Here is a 23,402-nt window from a genome sequence, read left to right as displayed (position 1 = left end):
GCTTGCAGCATTGCATCCCTTGTTCGTGGAGCATGCCCGAATGCAACTTGCCAGGGATGATGTCTAAGAAACGATGAGCGTTGAGTACGAGACAGCTTATTGTGGAGTCATGCTTACCTGTGCTAACTGCAAATCGCCACCATAGTAGTCAGTCGCACAGCTGACTTGAAGAGTGGCTCCATTTAAGGTGAGCGAGCATTGGTCGTCCTGGGGACAGGTGGGTGATGATGGGCAGGTCGTCGAGGCGGCTCGCAATGCAAGCGCGAATGCGCGGAGAGCAGGTGCCATTTTCAAGTGTAGTTATCGAGAGAATGGAAAGCGAGTCTGCCCAGGTGTTTGATCAGGAAAGCAGCCCGTTTAACAGCTTTATATATGCTCACTGTCACTTCTCGCGGTCTGGACGCGAGCGAAAACTGTCCAGCGAGGACGTAATGCGCCCATCAACAACGATGGAGTACGCCTCCGACTCGATGGGGCCTGGCCTGGTCAACGAGATGGATTTTGAATGTACCCACCAAAAATCTGTGAAGGACCTCAGCTTCGAATGTTCAGCCTCAAAATACCAATTGGGTCTATGGCTTGATACTCTTCTCAAAAAAGCACCGGTGATGCGCCGCATCGTGTGTATGCGGCTAGCGCTAAGAGCGGGAGGTAGAATCCGGGGTTAGTCCAGGGGATCGGCTGCAGCCCAGACCGAGGTCGAGGCTAGAGATGTAGACCACGGACACAAAGACGAACCTAGATAGAGTGCTGAAGTTTCTAGCTTGATGAATCTGGATTTGCGGGATGCGGAGTCGCCGATGAAACTTCGTTGTTCTTCGGCTTGCGCAGGAGTCGAGCATTACGAAGGAACTCGTTTGCTCTTGGACACCCATGCCCCACGCCAGATTTAGGTGTTAATACAAACGAACTTCTTCATGAACTCGCGTGCCATGTACTAAGACGACGTAGGTGGAAGTCACTTGATCAGATCAAAGATGACGCGACGCGTAAGAAAGAAACGGATAACGCTGAAGTCTCCAAACTGGGTATCGAACCACTAAACTCCACCCTTTCACATCTCTCTTAAAAAATCGCAACAGCATTAGGCAAACTCCCCACACCCCCCGGAACATCCGCCGGTTTACTAACCACCAAAAACTCCCACCTCCCCCTCTCCTTGCACATCCTCGCCAACCCCTCCAAATCCCACAGCTCGCCAATCGGCATCCCCCACATACTCAACATACACGCATGCAAACTGCCCTCAAAGCTTTCCGGAGGCCAAACCTCGAAATTCGCATTGTCGGTCGCAGCAGCCGCGAAGTAGTTGTCGTACAGGAAGTCTTTCATGGCATCGTCGGCGGCGAGACCGGCGTAGAAATGTTGGTCGTGGGGGAGGGTGCTGCGGGAGGATTTCTCAGAGGGGGAGAGGGAAGTGTAGGTTGAGAGCCAGCCGGTGCGGATGAGGAGGATGTCGCCGGTTTGGAAGGATGTGCCTTGAGACTCTGCGCAAGCAAGGAGATCGTCTGCTGTGATAGCGTGTTTGGTAAAAGTGTCGTATTGCTTCCCCGTTTTCTGGGACCAGGAGTAAACGTCGAGAAGGACGCCCCGGCCAATGATACCCTTTTTGGCCCACGCGTCGATGCCGAGTTTACGTGAGCGCTCAGGTGCTGCGTCGCCGTCCTCGCCGTCGTCGTCCACATCCGCCATGATTTCATCTGAGAGAACGCCGTTGTAATGGCATTCATATTTTGGATGTGCGAAGTGGCGGAAACCGTCCCATTGCGAACTGCTTTGCGTGTTGAATGCTACTTCATCGTCGAAGGCGCCTGGGGCGATGGTTTTGATGCGGTGTTTTAGGCCTTTTCGTCCGAAGAAGGCTGGGCTGGGGACGTTCAAGGGGAGGTCTAGTGAGACTGATTCTCCTGTTTTGACATTTTGTTGTGTCGCTTTTACTGTTCGCTCGGGGGTGAGGAGGTTCAGGCGGCCGAGTTCATCGTGGCCGCCCCAGAACCAGGCGTTGTCTTTTGGGGTGCCGGCGATGTGTGGTAGGGCCGAGCGTTTGGGGAAGGTTGATGCGTCGCCGTTGGGATTTAGCCTCATTATGGATGGACGATTGGTAGCGAAATGAGTTCTTGGGGACGGTGATCTCGTGTTAGGGATTGCTTCAGATGGACATAGTCGTTTTTGAGATGGCGGTCAATGTATTACGAGTGACGTCAGGTAATCGTCGTGCATGCATGCTCGCGTGTCCCCGCGCCCCACCCAACTCTTTAACTATATTCAGCTTTTGATAAAAGCTCGAAGGAAATAGTGTAGACACCGCGAGGAAGTGAAGACGATTGAAGTGTATACACCTCGATTGGATATCTGACGTGCATTTCGTCCCGCCAACTACCAGACCAGCCGAATGCGCATCAGTCGTTTCGCGCACGCTCATTCCGTAGACAACTTCTTGTGTCGCGTGCTATCGAAACACTGTATTTGCTTCGTCTTCTCTGTCAGCGCCGCTTGGGCCGGTCTTGCCGGTGAACGACCCGTATATGCATAGCTGGTTTCATGACCTATCGCCTGCAGAAGCCAGGAAGCCAGACTTGAGCCATGGTCGGCTTTGATGGTCACCCAACTCTTCCACGCGGCACTCTCATCTCCAGTACCGTCTCTCCTCACGTCTCCCACTACCACATTTCCACCCTGCCCTACGTCGCCTTACAAATCTTCTTATGCCCCTTCCAATCCACCTTCTGACACTCCTGCGAACAATATCTCGCCTTTTTACACTTGCCACAAGCCGAGAAGACCTTGCCATCCTTCGGGCTCCTCCCGCAGTTCGTGCAATCCCCCTCTTTCCTCGGTCCCCTTCCTTTCTTGAGAACCGCAGCCATAGCCGGCACCTTCATGTTCATCATCTCGACCAACGTCTTGATACTCATACCATCCGTGTCCTTGCTGTCGACATCACCGCCATGCTCCACGTACCACTTGAGCATCTGCACGTTCTTGCTCGTGTCGCCGTGGATGTCGGCTTGGGCGATCTCTGAACCTGGGGTAGCACCGAAGCGGTTCTTCGTGTTGACGGAACCGCCAGCGTCGAAGAGGATCTGCGCGAATTCGGGTTGCACGTAGGGTTTTGTGGATATGGCCCAGAAGAGGGCGGTGCTGCCCACGACGTCTTTGCCATCAACTGGCACTTTGAGATCATTGGCTAGATACTTCACGACGCCCAGTAATTCTTGCTTCTTGTTTGGCATCATGTGCAGCGCTGGCAAGAGTACATTGTAGATGGGTGTTTTCGTGGGGCCCCATCGTTTGGCGAAGAGATCTTTCCTGAGCGTTTCGCGAGCCTCCTCGGTGCCTCCGAGCTGTTTGATCATCATCTCCACGTAATTTTGTAGTGCGTCGAATTCTTGGTTGAAGATAGCGAGGAGGGTCTGGCCGACTGGGTCCTTAAGGTCACGACTGGGCACCGTGGGGTTGTTGTGGCTCCAGCCGCGAAGTTCCATGCCATCCATGCCAGCGAGCTGGTCATCGGAATTGATCATGTCTTCCACCGTACTTGACACTGCACATTAGCAACTCATTGGAGCTTCAAAGGTGTTGCGCTAAATACCGGCTTGACCGCCCTTGCATGTTCTGCAACATTTGCATGAACTGAGCCGACATGTTGTATGTTGTTCAATTGGTAGATTGGAGTAAAGTTCGTGTGGGTGCAGTCGTGTGAGAGTGATGTTGGATGGCAGGATGTTGGGACGGAGGGGTGACGGCGTGGCCCTTTCGCGCTTGGAGTTATCGATAGCACACGCGACTTCACGTGTTTCATCCACAACGCGCAGTGGCGGCTGGTCTAACAGCTGAAGCATTTGGAGCGTCTTGTCTGCACCCGGGTCACTACTTCTCAAAGGCGATCAAGTTAGGGCACCAATTTTGACATAGGTATATATATATATATATATTGGGTAACGATGAAGCGTAGCAGCTCCAATGAAACAGACATTCTGATAAACGCCGGTCTCGAACTCCGCATCCAGATGCGAAGTGTGTCCAGCTCGCCACGGTGGAAGGTATCGTATATCCAAACGCCAATGAACATACAGGTATCACCAGATTCACGTCCTCAGACCCAGTCACGTTCCGTGTTCTAACCCAACAAGTATCTACTTCTTCAATGCGGCGTCGTAAAGGCTGACAAGTATGCCAACCAGCGAGCCAATTTGCAGCCCATAGTATCCGCCCGGGACATTGTTTCCTACGCGCGCAACCGCGTACTCGGAGAAGGGACCCCACGCACTTGGCGCAAATGCCATGTTGACAGTTTCCCGGTAGGCATTGTAGGACAGGACTGCCCGCGCAATGTTGAAAATGAGCGGGTCAGCAGGATATTGGCGCTCGGAAGACTTGCGCGAGGTGTTTGAGCGAAGGGTCAAGTTGAAGAAGTAGGAGAACATCAGAGGTAGCACCCAGCTCGTAAGCGACCAGAGGGTAGCTGGTGCCCACCACTCGGCTGAGAGCAGCGCCCAGAAATTTGGCCCTCGAACGTCTTGGCTGCTCGTGTATGAGCCCAAGGCAGCGGGTGTAGCGAATAAGGGTGTTGTGTCGAGAGTGTTGTACTGTAGTCCTACAGCTTCAACAAGCAGGATGATGGTCTGGATGGTAGCGACCGAGCTTGCGTTTTCGCGAACGAATTCCTTCAGCTCATCGATTCGCGTCCTGTCCCACAGCTCGACAGCCTTGGTCTGGACGACTTGGAAGGACTGGTCAGCGACCTCAGCGAGTTGGGCAGGCGATGCGGGAATGTCCACTTGATTGTACAGCTCGGAAACGCGACGAGAGACGGCCTTTGGTTCGGCTTGAGCGACCACCTCGGAGACGCGACGGGACATGGCCTTGGGTTCAGCTTCAGCGACCATTTCGGAAACACGTCGAGAGACGGATCTCGGCTTTGGTGTACGCGCGACAACGCTGCGGATTTCTGGTGTAATGATGTGAGTGGACTCTGGACTGCGCGTTTGTTAGCCTCAGCGCGTCGCGCGTCGCGTATCCATTTGACATACGAAGGGTCTTTGTTAAGAGTTCGGCGGCGCGTCGTCTTCGTGATGAAGGGTTCTGGCGAAGACTTTTCGCGCTTTACTGGCGACCCATTGCGCCCATAGTAGTCGCTAAACTCGGGGAGTTTGGCAAAGGTGCTCCCATTGGAGTTGAGATGGCTCTCAAGCAGGTCCACGAGATCATCTTTCAACAGGCCATCTGCACTGCAAACGATTTGTTAGTATCGCATACACGCGCATGATCCATTCCAGCCTACTCGGGAAGTCTAGCCTTCTGCGCAAGGTCGATCAAGTCAGCTTTGCGCTTCCTCTGAAGCCAAGAGTGGGACATGGTGAGTGGTATAGATCAGGTCGCGTAAAGCTTGCGATCAAAATGAATCAAGAATGCAGGCAGAAAAAGCGTCGTGGGCGAAAAAGGTGGGGGCGGTGTGGTGTTGATCGGATGCAGAGAGACTCTGGATGTAAACACGATGGCTGGGGCTCACGTGGGTCATCTGGGCGCTAACTGTTGCAGGGCTTAGCCTACAAAATACATTGATCTGCAGCAACACCACGCTGGCTCTGAGCAAGATGCGTTGTCTGCAGTCGTTTTGGTGGCATTCGCGTAGGTATAGCTTAGGTAGTCTTAACTGCATCAAGCCGTCGTCTGGTCCCCGTGCTTCTGATAGCTGATAGCCAGGGCTTGCAGGGATGTGGCTGCGCTGCTCCGGTCTTGGCCGAAATTTTCCAGACGCAACATCATCGCACGGCCGCAGCGGCAGCAACGTCACTCTTTGAAGATACCCTTGCACATATCAAACTTCTCTATACTCGTTTTTCTTCACTACAACACCCACAGATCCACTCCCAGTGCACCGCTGCCATCGAAGCGCTCATGGTACTTGCCCGCGTGGCCAACTTCTTCACAAACGGAGACTCTACCACCAACCTGACCGACGGTAGCCGGAGACATGGCCCAAGCACAGCACACGCAGTGGAACTGCCCATGGAGGATACCAAGCGGGCAGCAATGGAGGACGAGGTAGACGAGGAAGCAGCGCGGCCGCCATACCTACATGTGAGGATGCCTAGTCTGCAGAGATGAGGGATGCCAATTGATCACAAACAGGCAATGCTGGCAGGAGGAATAGGAGGCACCACAGGTGACATGTTGATGCATTCGCTGGATACGGTCAAGACGCGACAACAGGGCGACCCGCACATGCCACCCAAGTACACATCCATGGGCAACACATACTACACCATATGGCGGCAAGAAGGCTTCCGGAAAGGCTTGTACGGAGGAGTGAAGCCAGCGTTTCTTGGATCGTTCTCGGGCACCGTGTGCTTCTTTGGAGCATACGAGTGGACCAAGCGGACCATGATTGACTATGGGGTTGCGCCCTCGGTCGCATACTTCTCAGCCGGTACACCTCCCTACAGATCAACAAAGCCCCGCCATGTACTGACAAACTTCTAGGTCTGCTCGCTGATCTCGCTGCTGCTCCCGCATACGTCCCCTCTGAAGTCCTCAAGACTCGCCTCCAATTACAAGGCCGCTACAACAACCCCTACTTCAATTCAGGCTACAACTACCGCGGCACCATCGACGCCGCGCGAACAATAGCCAGGGTGGAAGGCTACAGCGCCCTCTTCCACGGCTACAAGGCCACGCTCTGGCGCGACCTCCCCTTCTCAGCACTACAGTTTGCCTTTTACGAAGAGGAGCGGGACTGGGCCAAGAAGTACATGGGCTCAAACAACATTGGACTACCGCTAGAAATCGCAACCGCAGCCACCGCAGGCGGCATGGCAGGCGTCATAACAACCCCTCTCGACGTAGTAAAGACGCGCATCCAAACCCAACACAACGGCCCATCTCCCGCCTCTCCACCCGTATCCAAAGCACCACTGTCGCCCGCCGCGGCCTCGAAACACTCCACCCCCTCGCAAACGACTAAGACGAAAGCGACGCAAAGTAGACCGATATCCACATCTTCCCCTTCCACAACTCTCAAAGCCCACGGCGCCGCTACCCTTGACACATCCTCCGTCATGACCGGCCTAAGGATAATATACAAGACAGAAGGAATAGCCGGGTGGTTCAGAGGCGTTGGACCGCGCGCTGTCTGGACGAGTGTGCAATCAGGGACCATGTTGGTACTCTACCAAACGCTACTAAGGTATTTCGAGCAACATCCGCTGTCTGGCGGCGGAGATGTGTGAATAGACGTATTTGTACGATTTGTAAGAATAAAGGAAGGAAGGGGGAGAGAAGAGCATGATTGAGGACACGGATTTGGAGGTTTATAGATAAGATGCATTCAGCGGCGTTTACTTGTAGATATATGTGTCGCTGTGAGCATAGCGCGCCACTTTGAAGCGATAGAAATTGTGCTTTATCAAGAACATTTACACTCACAGATACTCAGACTCTTCATGCACTGACCCTGCGCCTCCCCCTCCGCAAAAGGCATTGTTCGATCCATGACTTCATTCAACTCCCCCCGCTGCATCTCCGCACATATCCATCACTTCCCTTCCTTGTCCGACATCGCTCTAGCCTCCTCCTTCTCCCTCCTCTCATCCTCCTTCTCCCTCCTCTCCTCCTCCTTCTCCCTCCTCTCCTCCTCCTTCTCCCTCTCCTCCGCCTTCTCCACCTGCCACCTCACAAAGCCAACTAGGTTAGGATAAGGTATGTGCCTCCCGAGGTCGGCCAAGTGCGTCGCAGCACGCTCGTTGCATCCTCAAGTTGGGCATGTTTCTGTTCGTCGAACTTGGCGACGAGGTCGTCCCAGGCGCTTGGCTGTATTGAGGGATCGTGGCGCGCGCGGAAGAAGAGGTCGACGGTGGCTTCGACGGCGGAGCGAGGCGAGGCTGTGGGTGTGTTGTTGAGCGGAATGTTGAAGTGTGTGCGGTGTATGAATACTTGGGAACTTAATGCTTAGGCGCATGTCGAGAGGAGTGTGAGAAGCATGGTTAAGGAAGCGGCACGGAAACGCAGATCTTGTACTTCCATGCATTCAATATCGTCGGTTCAATGCTCGACTTGAAGGTCGGATACGTCGCGCAACGACAGTACCTTGACAGATCGACAAATTTGAATATATTCCCCATCACATACCAATCTCCCTCCCCCGTCCACCTAACCCCCAACAAACGCCATCCTACCTCCCCCTCCTCTCCTCCTGCCCCTCCCCAGCCCCACCACCCGCAAGCGTCCCCCTCTTAACCCTCCTAAAGCAAGCAAACTGCACCTTAGTCCCCTCCCTCAACCTCTTCAAGCTTACCCTCAAGCTCCCCAACTCCTCCTGCAGCCTCACTCTCGCCGCATTATCCGTCTTCTGATCCAGCACCTGGTAGATATCCGTCTGGATCTGCGATGCCTTCTCTGTGGTGTACGAAGCGAGCGTTTGTGCCATGAACTCCACGTCGAGGGTTGCTTGCATGAGTTGCGGGAGGGAGATAGTGGGGAGGTTGGCGGATTGGAAAGTCGTTATGAGCGAGGTTGTTGTGGCTTCGAATAAGGAGCGGAGGATGCGCGGGGTTAGGGGTGCGGATGTTGTGGACGACTCGGTGTGCACGATTACGAGATCTAGGAGTACGGTGAAGACGTAGGGGCTTGGGTCGCGGTCTGCAACGCTTTTACGGTTGTCGGGGGGAGGTGCCCAGGTGGGGCTGAAGATGCCGGATTCAATTGTAGAGTGGATTTTTGTGGCGTGGGGTTTTGTGTAGGAGCGGAAGAGTTGGGCGTCGAGTTGGGAGAGGACGTCGCGGATGCGGTTTGTTTCGTCGGTTAGTTGGACGCTGAAGAGGGTTTCGAAGAGGGTGAGCAGTTGGGGGGTGATTTCGGACTGGAAGGCGGACATGTTGGCGAGGGTTAGGAGGAGGCGGATGGACTGGAATTCGTCAGTGGAGATAGTAGGATGGGTGCCATGTGTGCTTACCTTCTTGTTGGCATCGACCCTACCCCAGTCGTTACCATTCTGATCGTCTTGCTCGTCGATGGTTAGATCATCACTCTTGATCTCGAACTCAGCACCCAAGGCCTGTCTGCCTCGCTCCGCGCACTCGACCATTCCGCTGAGCGTCCTGTACAAGCTGGTGACAAACTGACTTCTAACCATCTGCAGCAGCTTATTGCTCGGTGGTACAACGACGTCCACCCTGGTCTTGCTTGATGCTTCGACGTAGAGTATCTTTTGCAGGTTGTTGAGTAGGAAGCTTTGTACTGCAAGGAAACGCTGGGGTAGGTTCGTGGTATCTTTGCGATCAACGTGACGAGTCCAATCCTCAAGCACTTTCAACTTCTCAGCATCAGTGTTCCAAGCTGCACATACAGCTTGGATGCAGCGCTCACGGACACCACCAAGAAGCAATCGCAGTGCCTCATCGATGCGGCCGCTACCTCCAGACTCGGGAACTTGAAGCGATGCAAGTTCGTTGGCTGCGGTGCCAATAAGGACAAGCATCTTGGACAGATAGTGAGATCCAGAAAGCGCATTCGCGTTAGGAGGCCAGAAAGCGTACTTTTCCCAAGACTCACCGCGACTAGGTGATGGTGGCGGTGCTTTGGCAGGATCAAACCTAGATCTCGATGCTGACATAGGACTCAATGCTGCGCTCAGTGGTGTTCCAGGTGTGGTTGGTGTCGGACTCATAGGTAGTGGTGACATGAGCATAGACACATCCTCAATGGGAGGATCTGAGAAGAACGAGAACAGATGTTCCCGCAAGATACTGATGAGTTCAGTCGTACCTCTCTCAAGCTCAGCTTTATTCTCACTACTAAGCCGGTGGTGAACAGACGATTGATTGTGATGGCCCGTTGGTAAGTTCCGTTGCGCGCGACTGGAGAGGAACGACTGAACGATCTCCCAATATTCAACTAGCTCGGCGAGCAACCCAGATTTGTTTGATAGCAGTGTAGTCATTGAGGCATACACGTGTTCCCAGAACTCCGTCACTTTCGGGGTGTCAAGCTTCGAAGGCTCAGCGCTGACGTTGCTGCTAGTAGGGACTGATCGCAGATGCTTTTGCAGCATGCGCATGCTTGGCTTCTCGCCGTTCGCCAGATGACGACGAAGAATCTCGATCTCAACGAGCGAGTGTTGGCACTTGGAGTTGAGCTGGAACTTGAGGTGCTCATAGCGTGAGAGCAACCACACCCAAATCGGGTTCTCCTCCACACCCAGCTCGAGCATGATTGAGATGATGCTCAGATACTCGTCAGACTTGGTGTCTTCGGTGCCAGTCTGTAGGTGCGTGAAGTGCGCTGCAGTCAAGCGCTTCCAGGATTCGCGCTTGAAACGCTCAATCTGCCGCTCGACGTCTGACCACATCCTAGCCGTCACAATGACTTGATGTATCTCGGCATCGGTCAGCGGCCTCTGATTAGACGTCGCCTGTTCTACAATGTATCGGGCTTCGTCTGCGTATTTCCTTGCGCGCTTGTATTCTTCGGTGATTGTCTCGTGGTCCTTCCGGCGTATGGCATCTTGAATGGCTGAGCCGACTTCGAACAGACCCCGATGGTGCTCCACAGACTCCATGATGGACTTCAATGTCTCTTCCCGCTCCCGTCCGTTCAGCGCAGGGCCCCAGACCTCCTCAGCTTTGACAGCGACTTCGGTCAGCGGGACCTTGATTCCATGCACACCGTATTCGCTCTCCTTGACGAGCGCATTCTTCCTCTTCTCCGCAGGCACCGCGTCAACCATGCCTGGTGTAAGAGATGCGCTTGTCTTTCGACCCGAGAAGCTGGATCGAGCCCTGGGTCTGCCGGTGCCAGGTTGTAGGTCCTTATTGGGCGCTTCCACCAGCTCCTTCCCCTGGTCCCGCATCTCATTGTATACACGGTCGATTGTAGCTTTGGCGCCTACGAAGCGATCGAAGTTGGACTCGACGAGGACTTTGAGCGAAGCAGACTTCTTCTCGATCGAGCGGGAAAGGAAGTCAAGACCGGCGAGGAGGGAGTCGGTGGAGGCTTCATTGTGGACTTGGGAGAGGAAGAGGGAGGGCGAGAAGGTAGTGGAGCTCAAGAGGAAGCGATTGCCTGTGTGTCCATTAGACAGGCCTTGTATGTATTGCTATATGACTGGAACGTACGCAGCTTGATATCATCCTCGACCTGAATGTTCTTCGCCCGCAGCACCTGCACTACACTGGGGTACATGCCCAACGGGTCCTGTTCATCCTTCTGAACCAACGTCTCCACGCCATCTTTCGAGCGCTCTGCTCCCGGGACCTGCCGCGAGAATCTTGCACTGGGCTCTAAAACCGAGTATCGTGACTTGGACCGCCGTATCGATTGTTTCGTGGCTTTGGGTATGGGCTCGTCGAACGTATCCTCTTCGTCGGCTTCGTCCTTCTCCTGCGGCCAGGTTGCGGGGTACAGTGTCGTGAGATTGTACTTGTTCAGAATCTCGGTTTCTATAGAAGAACTCATTGCAGCTGCCGGAAGCGCTGTCTGGTCACGATCTTTAGAAATGTGGTGGTGCGGCCTCGGAATGCTGCGTGTCGCAAGTGGCAGCTCGCTGAGACGCGGTTGCGACCGCCAATCAGGCGCGCGGATGTCTTGGCGGAAGGTGGGCCATCTACAGCGAGCTTGACCTGCATCTCCCAACATCACAAACGACGTTTTTGACTACGACTGAGGCCTGGTCATCACATCAATGCGTCACACACATCACCTTTCGTTTTCAAGGTCTATCATCACTGTCAAACATGACTTTTTGGTATAGCCAGGCAGACATCACAGTCCACCACTCATCATCGTATAGAGATCCATCAAAGTAATGTCATCATAACCCCCGATTCGACGGTCTACCAATATCTTGATGGTTCTTTCTTGCATGGCTATAGTATCAAAGGTATCTAAGTTATGCTACCGTCATCCAAGTTTACTCTCACCCTAGGTTCGATTACCACAGTCTCACATCAATTTGGCCATGGATCCCTAACGTCCTCTCTTACTGCTGATAAGACAGCTACCTCTTGCCTTTACCACATGTCTCTCCAGGTGAGACACGGAGTCTCTCCTTCAGCAATAGTCTCGTTGTCTCATCCAATATATAAATGATCTTTGCTACCTCCCAACCGTCTTCCATCCTCTCTCTACTTCCTCTTTCTCTGTCCCATCTCTTACATCGCATCAACAACTCAACAATGCTACATCTCAAGATCAATCCAATCCCACACACAGATACCATGAGTCCCTCAACATCGGACTCAGGCCCAGGCGAGGTATCTGCAGACTTCATGGCTGAGACAGTGTCGAGGTCTTCGTCAAGGTCTTCGTCAAGGTCTCCGTCAAGGTCTCCGTCAAGGTCTCCGTTAAGGTCTTCGTCAAGATCTTCTTCAGTCGTCGATGTTCAAATCAAAGAGACGATCTTGGAAACTGCACTGAAAGCCCAAATCAGGATTCTGAGACGCGAATTGGCGGAATTGCAGGCAAAATTGGACAAGCTCGAAGCCAAGGAGTTGCGTCGCGGCGCACTCAAGAAGCACACCTTTTACGAGGAACCTTTCGTCATGTAATTATATTTTCAACAACTCTGAACTCATAGCTAACAATCTTCAGTTCTTTCCCCGAGGACGAAGAGGTCTATCTTGCCTCTGAAGATAAGCAGCACGGCGAGATGCCTGAGTACTTTTACCGTGCATTCCACGAGACCTCTGGCACCTTGAGCTGCTACGTAACCAAAGACTGCTGGCCCAGTGTGCATCCAAAGTACAAGAAAGGGGCTGCGTTCCAGTCTCTCAATGAGTTCTTACCGGTGCGAGATTTGACTTTCGAACGGGTCTTGCGACACTTCAATTGGCAACAGAAGAACCCGACCACTTCGTACATATCGGTCTTCGATAACTACGGTAAGTACTACTCTCGATCTTCACGATTTGATATTAACCCTGCATTAGCCATGACAGAACGACGAGCGCACTTCTTGTACCACGAGAGCGCACGCCACCCACGTCGCATCTCTGTTGCTCGTTGCATCAATCGAGATCTTAAGCCTGCTTTTTTTGAGACGACAGAGATTCTTTCTGCGGACCTAATCGAGGCTGCCAAATCGAAACGTCTCGGTAAAAAGACGATCACCGATAGTGCAAAGTCTCCAGAGGTTGCTACTAGACAGAAATCACTCGCTAACTGTTCGCCTTCTGCGACTCCCGTCAACACAGTTGAAGATACAGAATCTACGCCGGAAAAGGCCCAGGAGAATACCATCGTCCCCAAGGAAACACGCAAGGTCAAGATACCTATCTGGGTTCGAAAGAGCGCAGTACCGGAGGATCGCGCGGACATCACTATCCAAGAGTTCGAAGCTTCTGGTTCGGATATCTGGTTGTCAGTACGGGAGAACCAAAAGACTGGCTTAAATCTTCCCACGGCCTGTCGCGGTCAGCCAGAGGAATGGCTTGCTGGTGGCGTCATACCCAAGGAATATGTCGACCATGTATGGCCCTTCGATGGTACGAAGGTTCACACCCATGACGGAGATAAAGTCGTGACAAGCTCAGCGGAGGTCGACTATGAGTTCGGACCAAAAGACCGGATCTGGCGCTCAAAGACCGAGATGCGTAACCTCGAACAAGCTTTCAAGCGCAACAGGATCGAGAAGCGCAAGTCTGCAGATGTTAATTCTGCATCCTCAAAACGCCAAAAGCCAGATACCGAGTCTTAGCTCTTGGATCTCAACGCCCTCAGACCTTACTTCCCGCCCTCTATGCGCAGAGATATCGATGCTGACCCGGACTCTGACGACGAAGTCACTCTGTTCCCGGATAGCATCTGAGTCAAGATACGCATCCCTTCTCCTCTGCATGGATCGCACAAGTTGGTTCTTCAGCCCAAAGATTACGCTTATCAAGCTCCCGATTCAGTCCTGCCATTTCGTCTACCTCGATAAAGCACGGCTCCTACATAACATCCCATGAGCTTTTGACTTGCGACTTCTACTGCCCGTATTCCTCACCTCCCTTTTCCTTCCTTGTCTTTCCTTCTCAAAAGTATTGCTTTCATGTTCTGTGCGTTCCCGTCAAACGGTGGAGTCGGACCGCGCAGGCCTTCTCGCACATCACCACTGATCAAGTCCGCCTGTCTGAGCTTCGTGCTTTTGATCAAGGCTTCTAGCATGGACCTTAGAAGGCGTTTCTCGAACACAGAGTTGGTCTCGGATGTTAGATCAGGGTTGAGGGCTACATGGGGCTCTTTGATGTGCGGCATGCTTTCTTGTTTCTCACACTGCTTCATACATTCGACATTACAATCCTTTACCAATCAATACTTTCTGCGTGTAATCTTCAAATTGATCCAAACTCTTCTCATAGTGACTTGACAACATGATGTAGACGCGTGGACTTTGACGATACTCAGCCCACCTGATAATGACTTCATCGAATCTCCAGATATGCGCAGCTATGAGTGAATTATGCTGTTCCAGGGGCCTAATTATTCAGTTAGTCCAACGGGTGCGGGGCGATGTGCAGCAAGATTGGCGGCAGGCGACCCCACCAAAAGCCGCCCGGAGCCCCCAGCTCCATGGGCCCTGCATGTGCGGCTGTGCAAGTGGCGAAGGACCGGACGAACCATGATTGCTCTCAGCCCTCGAACCTTCTCTCCTTATACGCCTCTTCCAAGGTCAAAAGCCTCTGGATTCTCCTCCTTATTACCACTTCCCACCACATCATCAGGGAGCCTTTTTGAGTAGCAGGACTGCATCCGCTGCCACAAAATCCGCAGAGATGCCTGCGCCACTGGCCAAAGGTGAGTACGGATAACTCCACTTATGCATGTTGCTGCGGTGTCCCCAGCATATCCAACGTTATTTCTCTTGTCGCGTATTCCTCTACTGTCTACTGTACTTTCCTATGCCAACCTGCTTGCAGGCACCGGCGCGCGCTTCGCATCTCCGCAAGGCAACACTCAAACCCCGCCGCACCGTCCTAACCACCCCTTCACATCAGGCCTCATAATTGCCGCGTCCGTCATCGTCGCCGCCGGTATCGCCATCTACGAGTCTCCCCAAGTGCGACAATGGGCCGATCAAACCCGCCGCAAGATCGCCATCGCGCTGCATAACCTTGGCGATGACATTCAGCCTCGCCGCCCGAGCGAATCGTCCGATGACTTCGAAGCCAGGAAACAGAGGAGGGAGGAGTTGATCAGGAGGAATAGGAATGAACTGATCAGACGGGCGAGGGAAGAGGGTATCGCTGTCGACCTGGATGAGCTGGCTCGGATCGGTGCTGAGACGGCTGAGGTGGCTGCCAGGCGGTCGAGGGCTGATCGGACGAGAAGCTTTGACGATATGGTCGGCAGCGATGGCATGCTCAGGGACAACGCGACGGCAACTGGCAAGGACAACTCGAATGGTAATCTCAAGAAGCGTGGTGCTGCTGGTTTTGCCGCCGGCTCCGCTGCCGCTGCTACCATGGCCAACCCCTTCTCCGACGACCAAGTACTCTTCGACCACGACGAAGACGAAGCGCCCTCACCCAAGCCATTCACCTATGAAGAACCCGCCGCCCGCGAAAGCTCCGCTACAATCGTAGCCGACGTCCCCTCCACACCCACCACCGGCACACTCGTCGACCTAACACCCGACCCCGAGCACTCCCTCCCCGAGACCCCATCGCCCGCGCAACCCGCCCAAGAAGACGCCGACCAAGCCGCCCAATCCTTCTACTCCTTCACCTCCTCGCAAGCAGGCGAACCCACTTCCTCCCACCCCTTCTTCGACGACAACGACGCCGAGCACCTCTCCACCGGCACCCTAACCCCGCGCTCCGAGCGCTCCATGACCATGAGCGGCTCCGTCGCCTCCGCCCACGCCAACGACATCGCCATCCTTAGCATGCCCAACAGCGAACAAAACGACACAGACCACGACGCGCGTTCAGAAAGCGGGTTTACAGATGCCTTTTCCGAGGGCGGCTTCAGCGAGTTCGACGGCGACAGGCAGGGCATTATGACGCCTACGAGCTGGACGGATGTGGGTAGTGATGATGATAGTGAGTGGGGTGGTGCTGGACAGGCGGGGCATGTGAGTCAGATACATCAGTAGATGTAGATTTGTTGCAAGTTGGGAGAGGGGGTTTCACTTGTTGGCTTCAAAATGATACTATAGGGTGGCACGGCGTTGAAGGGTATACTTGGGATCAGACATGTCCCGGCGTTTTGATTTAGATGGGAACGGGGTTATGGACATCTAGGCAGCTATTATCGCTATCATATTCTTTACATATATCTTCGCTAACGAGATCTTTCAGTGACCAGTTCTGAGCTTCCGCCCACTTCTTACAGCTAGGATGTGAGATTCTGGTGCAACCCTTGCCGTTCCATGGTAGACGTATTGTCATCAGAACATATGGTGGGACGGCCAGCTCAACAGGGTCCAGAGAGAAGCGAGCACGTGAGAGCTACTGCCTGAACTCCTGCCTGAAATATTGAGTTTCCGTCGCTTTCTCTCGCTCTCTCTCTCTTCATCCCTTTACACTTTCGCCCCAGCACTGCTCCTCCTTGTCTTAGACGAGTCATCTCCAGTTCATCTCTCAGATGGCGAATACTGTCGCCTCCGGCCTTTCAAATGACGTACCGACCCACGACCATGTCGACTGGTCTGTCGCCAAGAACTACTTCATGTATCGACGCAACCTGGATCGTACATCTGTAGGACAGTGCGACCACTACTATCACTACTCATCTAACCGCGATGATGAAGCTTGGAGGCACTGGTGTAGCGATCACCACAGACCCGATGCTGAACTCGTCTTCATGCCGCCACAAGTAAGTAGCAAGAACTGTCAGGTCAGCAACAAATTCAATCTACTTGGGCTACCGGGGGAGCTAATTTCAAATATCGCAGATCATCTAGCGCCTATCGATCTGCTTAGCTACCGCACAGCGTGCAGAGATATCTGGGGTCTGACTGCTACAAAGAGGACTCAAGCACGCTTACATCGACTTCCAATCGAAGCCCTCGACGAACACGCTTGGAAGATCCGCAAAGATTGTTTCAATAGAATGGCAGAGTATGAGAACTCCAACAACACTCCTTATGGTAAGCTCCTCTGCAGCTACTGTATGGACCTCCACCCGATCTCCTCTTTTAGCGCAACCGAAGTCTCGAAGCATAGTACCGAGAGTGCATGTCGAAAACGCTGCACAGCATCCCAAGCCAAGGTATATCTTTGTTCTCATATGCAGTTCTCGTTCAAAGACTTGAACCAACTATGCAGAGGCCTCACAGATCGTCTTGTATGCACACTCTGCTCCGCAAGCTGCAGTTCCGGGTCAAAATTAATCGGCGCTAGCGACCACTGTTCATTATCCCAAAGGATATTCCTACCTATGGCAAGCAATAAGTACATCCGGCCGATGCTAGGATGTCTCCCCATCCGATGCGATTCCTTCTCCGCGAAATCAACCATATTGTCCACTCTTCGCAAAGTCGTCCAAAACGCGGACATGTATATCTGTCCACATATACAGATCAGAGACAGAACCTGCAAGATGCTTGGTAACATGATAGAAGAAGCGCTTCTCCGCCCCAACCGAAAGCACAGCTCTTTTCGAATGGCATCATACAAGGCGACCCGCTTTTCAGGCTGTGAGAAAACTGGGTGTATAGCGGGGGTGGATGTGATTCTGGAACAGCATGGCATTACTATCGAGGCGATTAGGAGGGTGAAAATCACGACGGTAACAGCGGAGAATTGGCTAGTGAGTACGCAGTCTCCCGTGGCGGATGTTCGAGTTTAGAAGATTGCTGGAAGGTATGTCCGGATTCAAAGGGGCGAAACTTTGGGTTACGGTATTGAGAAGACACAAGGTAGCAAATTAGGCCGCATAGATCGCTGTGTCCCAATGAACCGAGCTACCGATCACGAATAAACACACCTCCTCTTCACTTGTTCTGCTCGCTGACAAAAGATAACAGTGAACAGATGCGCGAGTAGATTTTCTTTCCATGACAAGCTCAGCATCATTAGATGCTTTTGATAGGATGACCTAACCAAAGGGGTCCAATCAAACCATGGGCGTATTCGCGCACGTGATCACTAGCGCACATTGTTGCCTTCCAAGGTTGACTTTAATGCTTATAATCACCGCAACAAACTTCCACTACCCCATTTTTCTCTACCTCAACTCCTCCCTCGCCACTATCCTTACGAAGATCCCTTCATGATGGCGATGACCGACAATCCCAGGATGATGTCTGGTGCACCGATACGTCAATTTCGGCACAATATCGCTGACCATTCTGCCGCGAAGGAATATTTCATACACCGACACAAACTTGACCGCTCCCTTGGAAGAATTCGCAGCGCTTACCACAAGCCAGATCCCGCCTTCATATTGATGCCGCGAAAAGCGCACAGCGGGACCAACCGTATAGACGACGGACAAAACCTTCTCCGCCTACCTGGAGAGCTGATCTTGGACATACTCGACCTGCTACCGCCTGTCGATGCACTCAGCCTTCGCATGACATGCAGATACATCTGGGGTTTGTCATATTCAACCAGCCTCCAAAGCCGGTTGACGCTACAGGACGGAGACTTCGACGAATACGCGTGGCGATTGCGCAAAGATTCCTTTAACCGACTCGCTGAGTACGAAGAGGCTAACGACGACTCTAGACGGTATACCCCGCGCGATAGACTTCTATGCAGCTACTGTCTAGACTTTCACCCACGCTCAGCTTTCGGGGCGCTAGAAAGAGAATGTGCGGCTGTAAACGCCCGCGAGAGACAATGCACGGCATCGGCGAGCACCGTCTACATCTGCCCACACACACAGATGGCTTTTGAAGACTTTCTCAGACTTTCTAGAACACCCAGCGCAGACTATATCTGGCCAGCATGCACGCAGCTGTGTAGCTCATACATTACATCATGCAAGCGATTCGAATTCTTCCGGATACATCAATCGATACCTATATTTCCAACAGGCAAATATAACGTAGAGGAAAGGACCGAGCCATCCAAGTCGATAAAATGTAAACGCTGCGTTACCGCCTGCTTCCCTAACCCGGTGGCATTAGCCATGGCTATCAAAGCAACAGATAACATGGACACATACCTTTGTCCCCATGTTCGGGGAGAACATCCAATCGCCGACATTTTCAAGAAGGTTATAGAAAGCTCGTGTTGGCACACTGGCGATGAACATAAAGGCAACGATACCGACGTCGTGCTGAAAGAGTGTACACGAAAGCTCTGGATCTGTGACGAGCGTGGATGCGGAGCAATGATGGACGTCATATGTGACGGTAAAGGTGTAGAGATTCAGACTTCCAGGCAAATGTTCTTGACGACGGTGATGTCAGAAAGCTGGTGGACGAGTGTTGAGCACCCAGTGCAAGTTGCTTGACTGATATGAGCTACGCCAGGCTAAAGGGTATGCTGTCTCTGGGCTTTCTCTCCCAAAGCAGCATTTCATCGTCTTGATTTAAGGATGCGCAAACGAAGCGGTACCCAAGGCCCCACCGACAATGGAAACTACAGCCTCATATATCAACATATCCATCACATACAAACACACCTCTTCCCCCTCTTCTCTTTTCCCTCTTCATCCCCCTTCGCACCCCTTTGCCTTCCCTCTCTCCCCCTTATCAAAACCTCATCACGCACCTCCCTCACACCCCCCACATACTCACCCCTCAACACCCTCTCCACCTCCTCAGTCAGTCTTTCAATACCAGCTACAGTCTCCGAGCCGATATGCTCTATATGCCCTTGCTCGATAGGTGTGGAGATACCTTGCAGAATGGAGTTGTATCTGTTTATGTAAGGTTCAAAGGCAGGGGAGTTGCGTCGCTGGGCTATGTTGATGATGATGGAGCAGCGGCGGAGAGCGCTTGTTAGACGGGGGTTTGTGGGCGGGGGGTTGGGGGTTGGGGGTGGAGGGGATAGTGGGCTTGGAGCTGATGGTTTAGATGACATTGTTGGTAAACTGCAGGAAAGGAGTGGACCGAAGTAATCTCTGGATAGAGCGATTGTAGTGCGGGTACTATATGAAAATCCAGAAGTCGTTGAAGTTATCATTGATGAAATGCTGCGTCATCACAGCTGTCACAAGCCGTCATTCATAGCTGGTCGTAAGCTGGCAAAGTGTCTCCAGCGAGACCTGGAAGCAAAACATACAATACATTCCCGAGTCACAAAACGTCAAATACCTTTGCAACACAGCGACTGGAACATACATACTGACCACGTGGCATACCCTCACATATCCTCCACCTAGTCCTTCCAAACACACACTGCACCTCCTCCACAGCCACCGAACTAACATCATGAAGCACCCACACATATTTCCCCGTCGAGCTTCCGCACCAACAGAACACTCAGCCCTTCTCCCACCGCCCAATACACCGCTCACCCTCTCCCTCCTCACACCGCCCCGCCACCCTTCTCCCGTCAACCCACAAAAGCTTCTCTTCACACGCTACGAGCACACTGCATATCTCGCAAACACCCTCTTAGCAGCGATGCAAGAGGTGTTCTACCGTGTCGTGCCATGCCCGTTCGACAAGCAGTTATTGAGGAGCATACATAAGTTCAAGCCACTTCTATTAGAGGCGGTGAAGAGGTTTAGGGAGATAGAATTGATGTATAGGAAGGCGATGGAATTAAACGTGGAGATTGGAAGACATGGGGGGTTTGAGATGAGTATGGAGAGAGGGGTGGATGAGTTGGAGGAGTTGCTGGGGAGGGCGAAGGGGGTGTTTGGTAGGGGGTTAGGGATATAGTTGGTGGTATGTTTGTTTAAGTGGACTGTGAAGCATGTATGGAAAACAGCGTGATGAATTCAAGCTTGTGATCATCTTGGTTCTTGAAGAGTGGGTAAGCCAATGCGATCTAACGGAGTGGGATTAAGGCTCGGACTCCGAAAGGTGAACGCCTCACACTGCACGTTTGCCATGCAAACAACCATCATGCCACGAACAGTAGTGACAGCCCAACATTCCACACACCCAACCACCTCCACGCCTCGTCTCCCCTCTCCTCGTCATGCCCGATATCCATCTTCGATAACACCTCTCAACCCACATACCAGCATCCCCACGCACCGCCAGCGCGACTCCAACTCCACCCACCATCTCCCCATTGGACAAAACATCCCACTCCACAACACACATCACTTCCTTGAAAACACCATGCCAACAGACCCCCACGGACAAGCCCACACAGGCACCTACGGCCTCTTCGACGACCCGGACGAAATCGCACAAACAACTGCGCGCGAAGAAGCACACGAGATACACCGTTTGGAAGGCCAGATCCGGCGCCAAGAACGACGCGACAGGCGTCTCGATCGGAAAGACGAGAAAAAAGCTGCGAAAAGAGCTGCAGCGGGGAAAGCGGCGGGGTTGAAACCGCAGTCGAAGATCGTGGGCTTAATTGGTAGAGTCTTTGGTGGTCGGGTTTCTGCTACCACCATCGGGGCTTCTGCGGTTCCAGTGGAGGGGAATAATGGTGATGGTGATGGTGGTGAGGGAGAAGAAGGGGTGAAGAAAGTAGAAAGAGTGAAGAGGCCGGGGTATAAGATTGTGAGGAGACCGGCGACGCCGGAGCAGGTGTATCATGCTGAAGATGTTGAGGCGGTGGATAGTCCTTGGTTGAGAGAGTGTGGGATGGTCAAGGTCAAGAGTGATGGGGCGGGGGGCTGTCATATTGTTTCTAAGACGGATATTGAGAAGAGTGAGTAGGGACTCGAAGTGTCTGGGAGAGGCTTGGTCGGTTTGCGATGATACCCTTGTACATGTGGAGGAAGGAGCTGCTGCTGAGTGAGGTTTGACGGGTAGAGGGGCCTTGCCTGTGTCGTTTTGGTCGGAGATTTTTGTGGATTTTTCAACTCTTTCAAATTCTACTTCTCATATCTCTTTTACCGCTCATTGAAGAGTTAAACTGTCGTCTAAGCTGGTTTCGCTGTGAGCCCCGCAGGGCTCTTTCGAAGCTTTGGCAGTACGCTACCAGATGCGGGGTCGGGGCATAGCCTGCCTCAAAATGGTTTGTTCCGTACCTGCGAACCCGTCATAACGAAGCTGTTTCGTAGATAGAATGCGTGTCTATCGATTGCGACGAATAGCAAAACGTGACAGCGAATAGATGGGGTTGACAGATGTCGATGGTCTGGCCACGCGCGCTAATGTTTGCTATTTGCTGTTTCGAGCAAGCGTTGGCCAGGGGATCGGCAGACTAAACCCCTTGCAGCAAGCCGCAAGGGAAGGAATAGATGGACAGGGCTTCACCTCGACTTCTTGTTCTACACCGCTGCCGCAAACAAACAACACGCCAACCTCTCAATCGCACCCAAACCCCGTCGCACTCACTACCGCGACCCCCAAACCCCTCGCACACACAACAACGACCCCACACCATGTCGGCCCAGCCAGAGAACCAACAGATGGAGGGCGTCCAGGACCCCGCTACCGACGTCAAGGGCAAGGGCAAGGCCCAGGAGGGCGAGACAGTAGAAGAGTCCATGGACGACGACTCGAGCGACGAGTCTGGCGTTGAGGACCAGGTACGTTTTGCCCGCGCTCACCGCCACAACTTCACGCGCAACCCAGCTAACATGAGCGCGTAACAGGCCGGCGAACGTAAGCTTCCCTTCCCGCGAACTACCACACGCCTGAACGTGTCGAGCTAACACGCAAACAGCCGAGGAGCCCGATGAGGACAATATGGAGGAGATTGACACGTCCAACGTCCTGAGCAGCCGCACGCGCGGTAAGAACATCGACTTTGCCAAGGCCAACCAGGAGCTTGGTGATGAGGATGAGGAGGACGACGATGACGACTTTGTCGACCCTGATGACCAGATGAAGGACTAGATGTGTTGCTGTAGCGACATCCGTCTTGAGGTATGTACAACCAATTCGCCCTTGCCCAAACAAAGAACTCCGCTAATTTTTTATGTCTCGACTACAGGACTTCTCCGGCGCGTTCGATAACATCTTCGTCAGCTCCGTATCTTTGGCTAGGGTTATGTGATACATATACAAAAGGCATTTGGGTAGCGGGGAATGGAACTCTTACCGACGTACTGGAGTCTCGGCGCGACTTTGCAGGTATAGCGGGACATTGGGTTGTGTGGATACTTTGATGTGTCGCATGCACAATGGACTGCGTCTTGAGCGCGTACATGGCACCAGCGTGCGTTTATGAAATGGAAATGATGAATACCCATGGATTTGACTTGGCTACTCGCGTGCATGTGAGACTGAACTGTTAGGCTACACTCGTCGTGTTTGTTGCAAGCGATGGACATATCCAGCGATGAACTTGTGGGCTGCTGGACAGTACAAAAACAGAACTTCGCGGTCTGGACAAAGAATGCTGGTTCTCAAACACGCTTGCCCCGCCTTTCCTTGGTACCTCACG

The 23,402-nt window shown here is 52.9% G+C and overlaps 9 protein-coding genes across 9 annotated transcripts; 4 read left to right on the top strand and 5 right to left on the bottom strand.

The window, feature by feature from the left end:
- Nucleotides 1–1,065: 1,065 nt before the first annotated feature.
- Nucleotides 1,066–2,085, bottom strand: J4E86_003745 (uncharacterized protein; the record flags this gene model as incomplete). Its single annotated transcript, XM_051444297.1, has 1 exon — nucleotides 1,066–2,085. The coding sequence occupies one exon, from the start codon at nucleotides 2,083–2,085 to the stop codon at nucleotides 1,066–1,068; it is 1,020 nt and encodes a 339-aa protein (XP_051303922.1).
- A 596-nt stretch (nucleotides 2,086–2,681) lies between these two features.
- J4E86_003744 (uncharacterized protein) lies at nucleotides 2,682–3,645 on the bottom strand (the record flags this gene model as incomplete). The annotated part of the gene is made up of 2 exons (XM_051444296.1): nucleotides 2,682–3,537; nucleotides 3,593–3,645. 2 exons carry the CDS (start codon nucleotides 3,643–3,645, stop codon nucleotides 2,682–2,684), a joined length of 909 nt encoding a protein of 302 aa, XP_051303921.1.
- A 491-nt stretch (nucleotides 3,646–4,136) lies between these two features.
- J4E86_003743 (uncharacterized protein) lies at nucleotides 4,137–5,358 on the bottom strand (the record flags this gene model as incomplete). Its single annotated transcript, XM_051444295.1, has 3 exons — nucleotides 4,137–4,980; nucleotides 5,034–5,231; nucleotides 5,285–5,358. 3 exons carry the CDS (start codon nucleotides 5,356–5,358, stop codon nucleotides 4,137–4,139), a joined length of 1,116 nt encoding a protein of 371 aa, XP_051303920.1.
- A 543-nt stretch (nucleotides 5,359–5,901) lies between these two features.
- J4E86_003742 (uncharacterized protein) lies at nucleotides 5,902–7,232 on the top strand (the record flags this gene model as incomplete). The annotated part of the gene is made up of 3 exons (XM_051444294.1): nucleotides 5,902–6,084; nucleotides 6,136–6,433; nucleotides 6,487–7,232. 3 exons carry the CDS (start codon nucleotides 5,902–5,904, stop codon nucleotides 7,230–7,232), a joined length of 1,227 nt encoding a protein of 408 aa, XP_051303919.1.
- A 305-nt stretch (nucleotides 7,233–7,537) lies between these two features.
- On the bottom strand, nucleotides 7,538–7,960 carry J4E86_003741 (uncharacterized protein; the record flags this gene model as incomplete). The annotated part of the gene is made up of 3 exons (XM_051444293.1): nucleotides 7,538–7,666; nucleotides 7,741–7,883; nucleotides 7,936–7,960. 3 exons carry the CDS (start codon nucleotides 7,958–7,960, stop codon nucleotides 7,538–7,540), a joined length of 297 nt encoding a protein of 98 aa, XP_051303918.1.
- Nucleotides 7,961–8,173: 213 nt separating this feature from the next.
- J4E86_003740 (uncharacterized protein) lies at nucleotides 8,174–11,454 on the bottom strand (the record flags this gene model as incomplete). The annotated part of the gene is made up of 3 exons (XM_051444292.1): nucleotides 8,174–8,905; nucleotides 8,954–11,061; nucleotides 11,115–11,454. The coding sequence occupies 3 exons, from the start codon at nucleotides 11,452–11,454 to the stop codon at nucleotides 8,174–8,176; spliced, it is 3,180 nt and encodes a 1,059-aa protein (XP_051303917.1).
- Nucleotides 11,455–12,215: 761 nt separating this feature from the next.
- Nucleotides 12,216–13,693, top strand: J4E86_003739 (uncharacterized protein; the record flags this gene model as incomplete). The annotated part of the gene is made up of 5 exons (XM_051444291.1): nucleotides 12,216–12,219; nucleotides 12,276–12,368; nucleotides 12,391–12,541; nucleotides 12,589–12,878; nucleotides 12,927–13,693. The coding sequence occupies 5 exons, from the start codon at nucleotides 12,216–12,218 to the stop codon at nucleotides 13,691–13,693; spliced, it is 1,305 nt and encodes a 434-aa protein (XP_051303916.1).
- A 1,060-nt stretch (nucleotides 13,694–14,753) lies between these two features.
- Nucleotides 14,754–16,075, top strand: J4E86_003738 (uncharacterized protein; the record flags this gene model as incomplete). The annotated part of the gene is made up of 2 exons (XM_051444290.1): nucleotides 14,754–14,775; nucleotides 14,898–16,075. 2 exons carry the CDS (start codon nucleotides 14,754–14,756, stop codon nucleotides 16,073–16,075), a joined length of 1,200 nt encoding a protein of 399 aa, XP_051303915.1.
- Nucleotides 16,076–22,395: 6,320 nt separating this feature from the next.
- On the top strand, nucleotides 22,396–22,852 carry CHZ1 (Histone H2A.Z-specific chaperone; the record flags this gene model as incomplete). Its single annotated transcript, XM_051444289.1, has 3 exons — nucleotides 22,396–22,542; nucleotides 22,609–22,618; nucleotides 22,680–22,852. The coding sequence occupies 3 exons, from the start codon at nucleotides 22,396–22,398 to the stop codon at nucleotides 22,850–22,852; spliced, it is 330 nt and encodes a 109-aa protein (XP_051303914.1).
- Between the last annotated feature and the right edge of the window lie 550 nt (nucleotides 22,853–23,402).

This window comes from Alternaria arbusti (assembly GCF_024043155.1).
Source record: "Alternaria arbusti strain BMP 1465 chromosome Unknown scaffold_4, whole genome shotgun sequence".
Classification (NCBI taxonomy): domain Eukaryota; kingdom Fungi; phylum Ascomycota; class Dothideomycetes; order Pleosporales; family Pleosporaceae; genus Alternaria; species Alternaria arbusti.
This window is presented reverse-complemented; position numbering and strand designations above follow the sequence as displayed.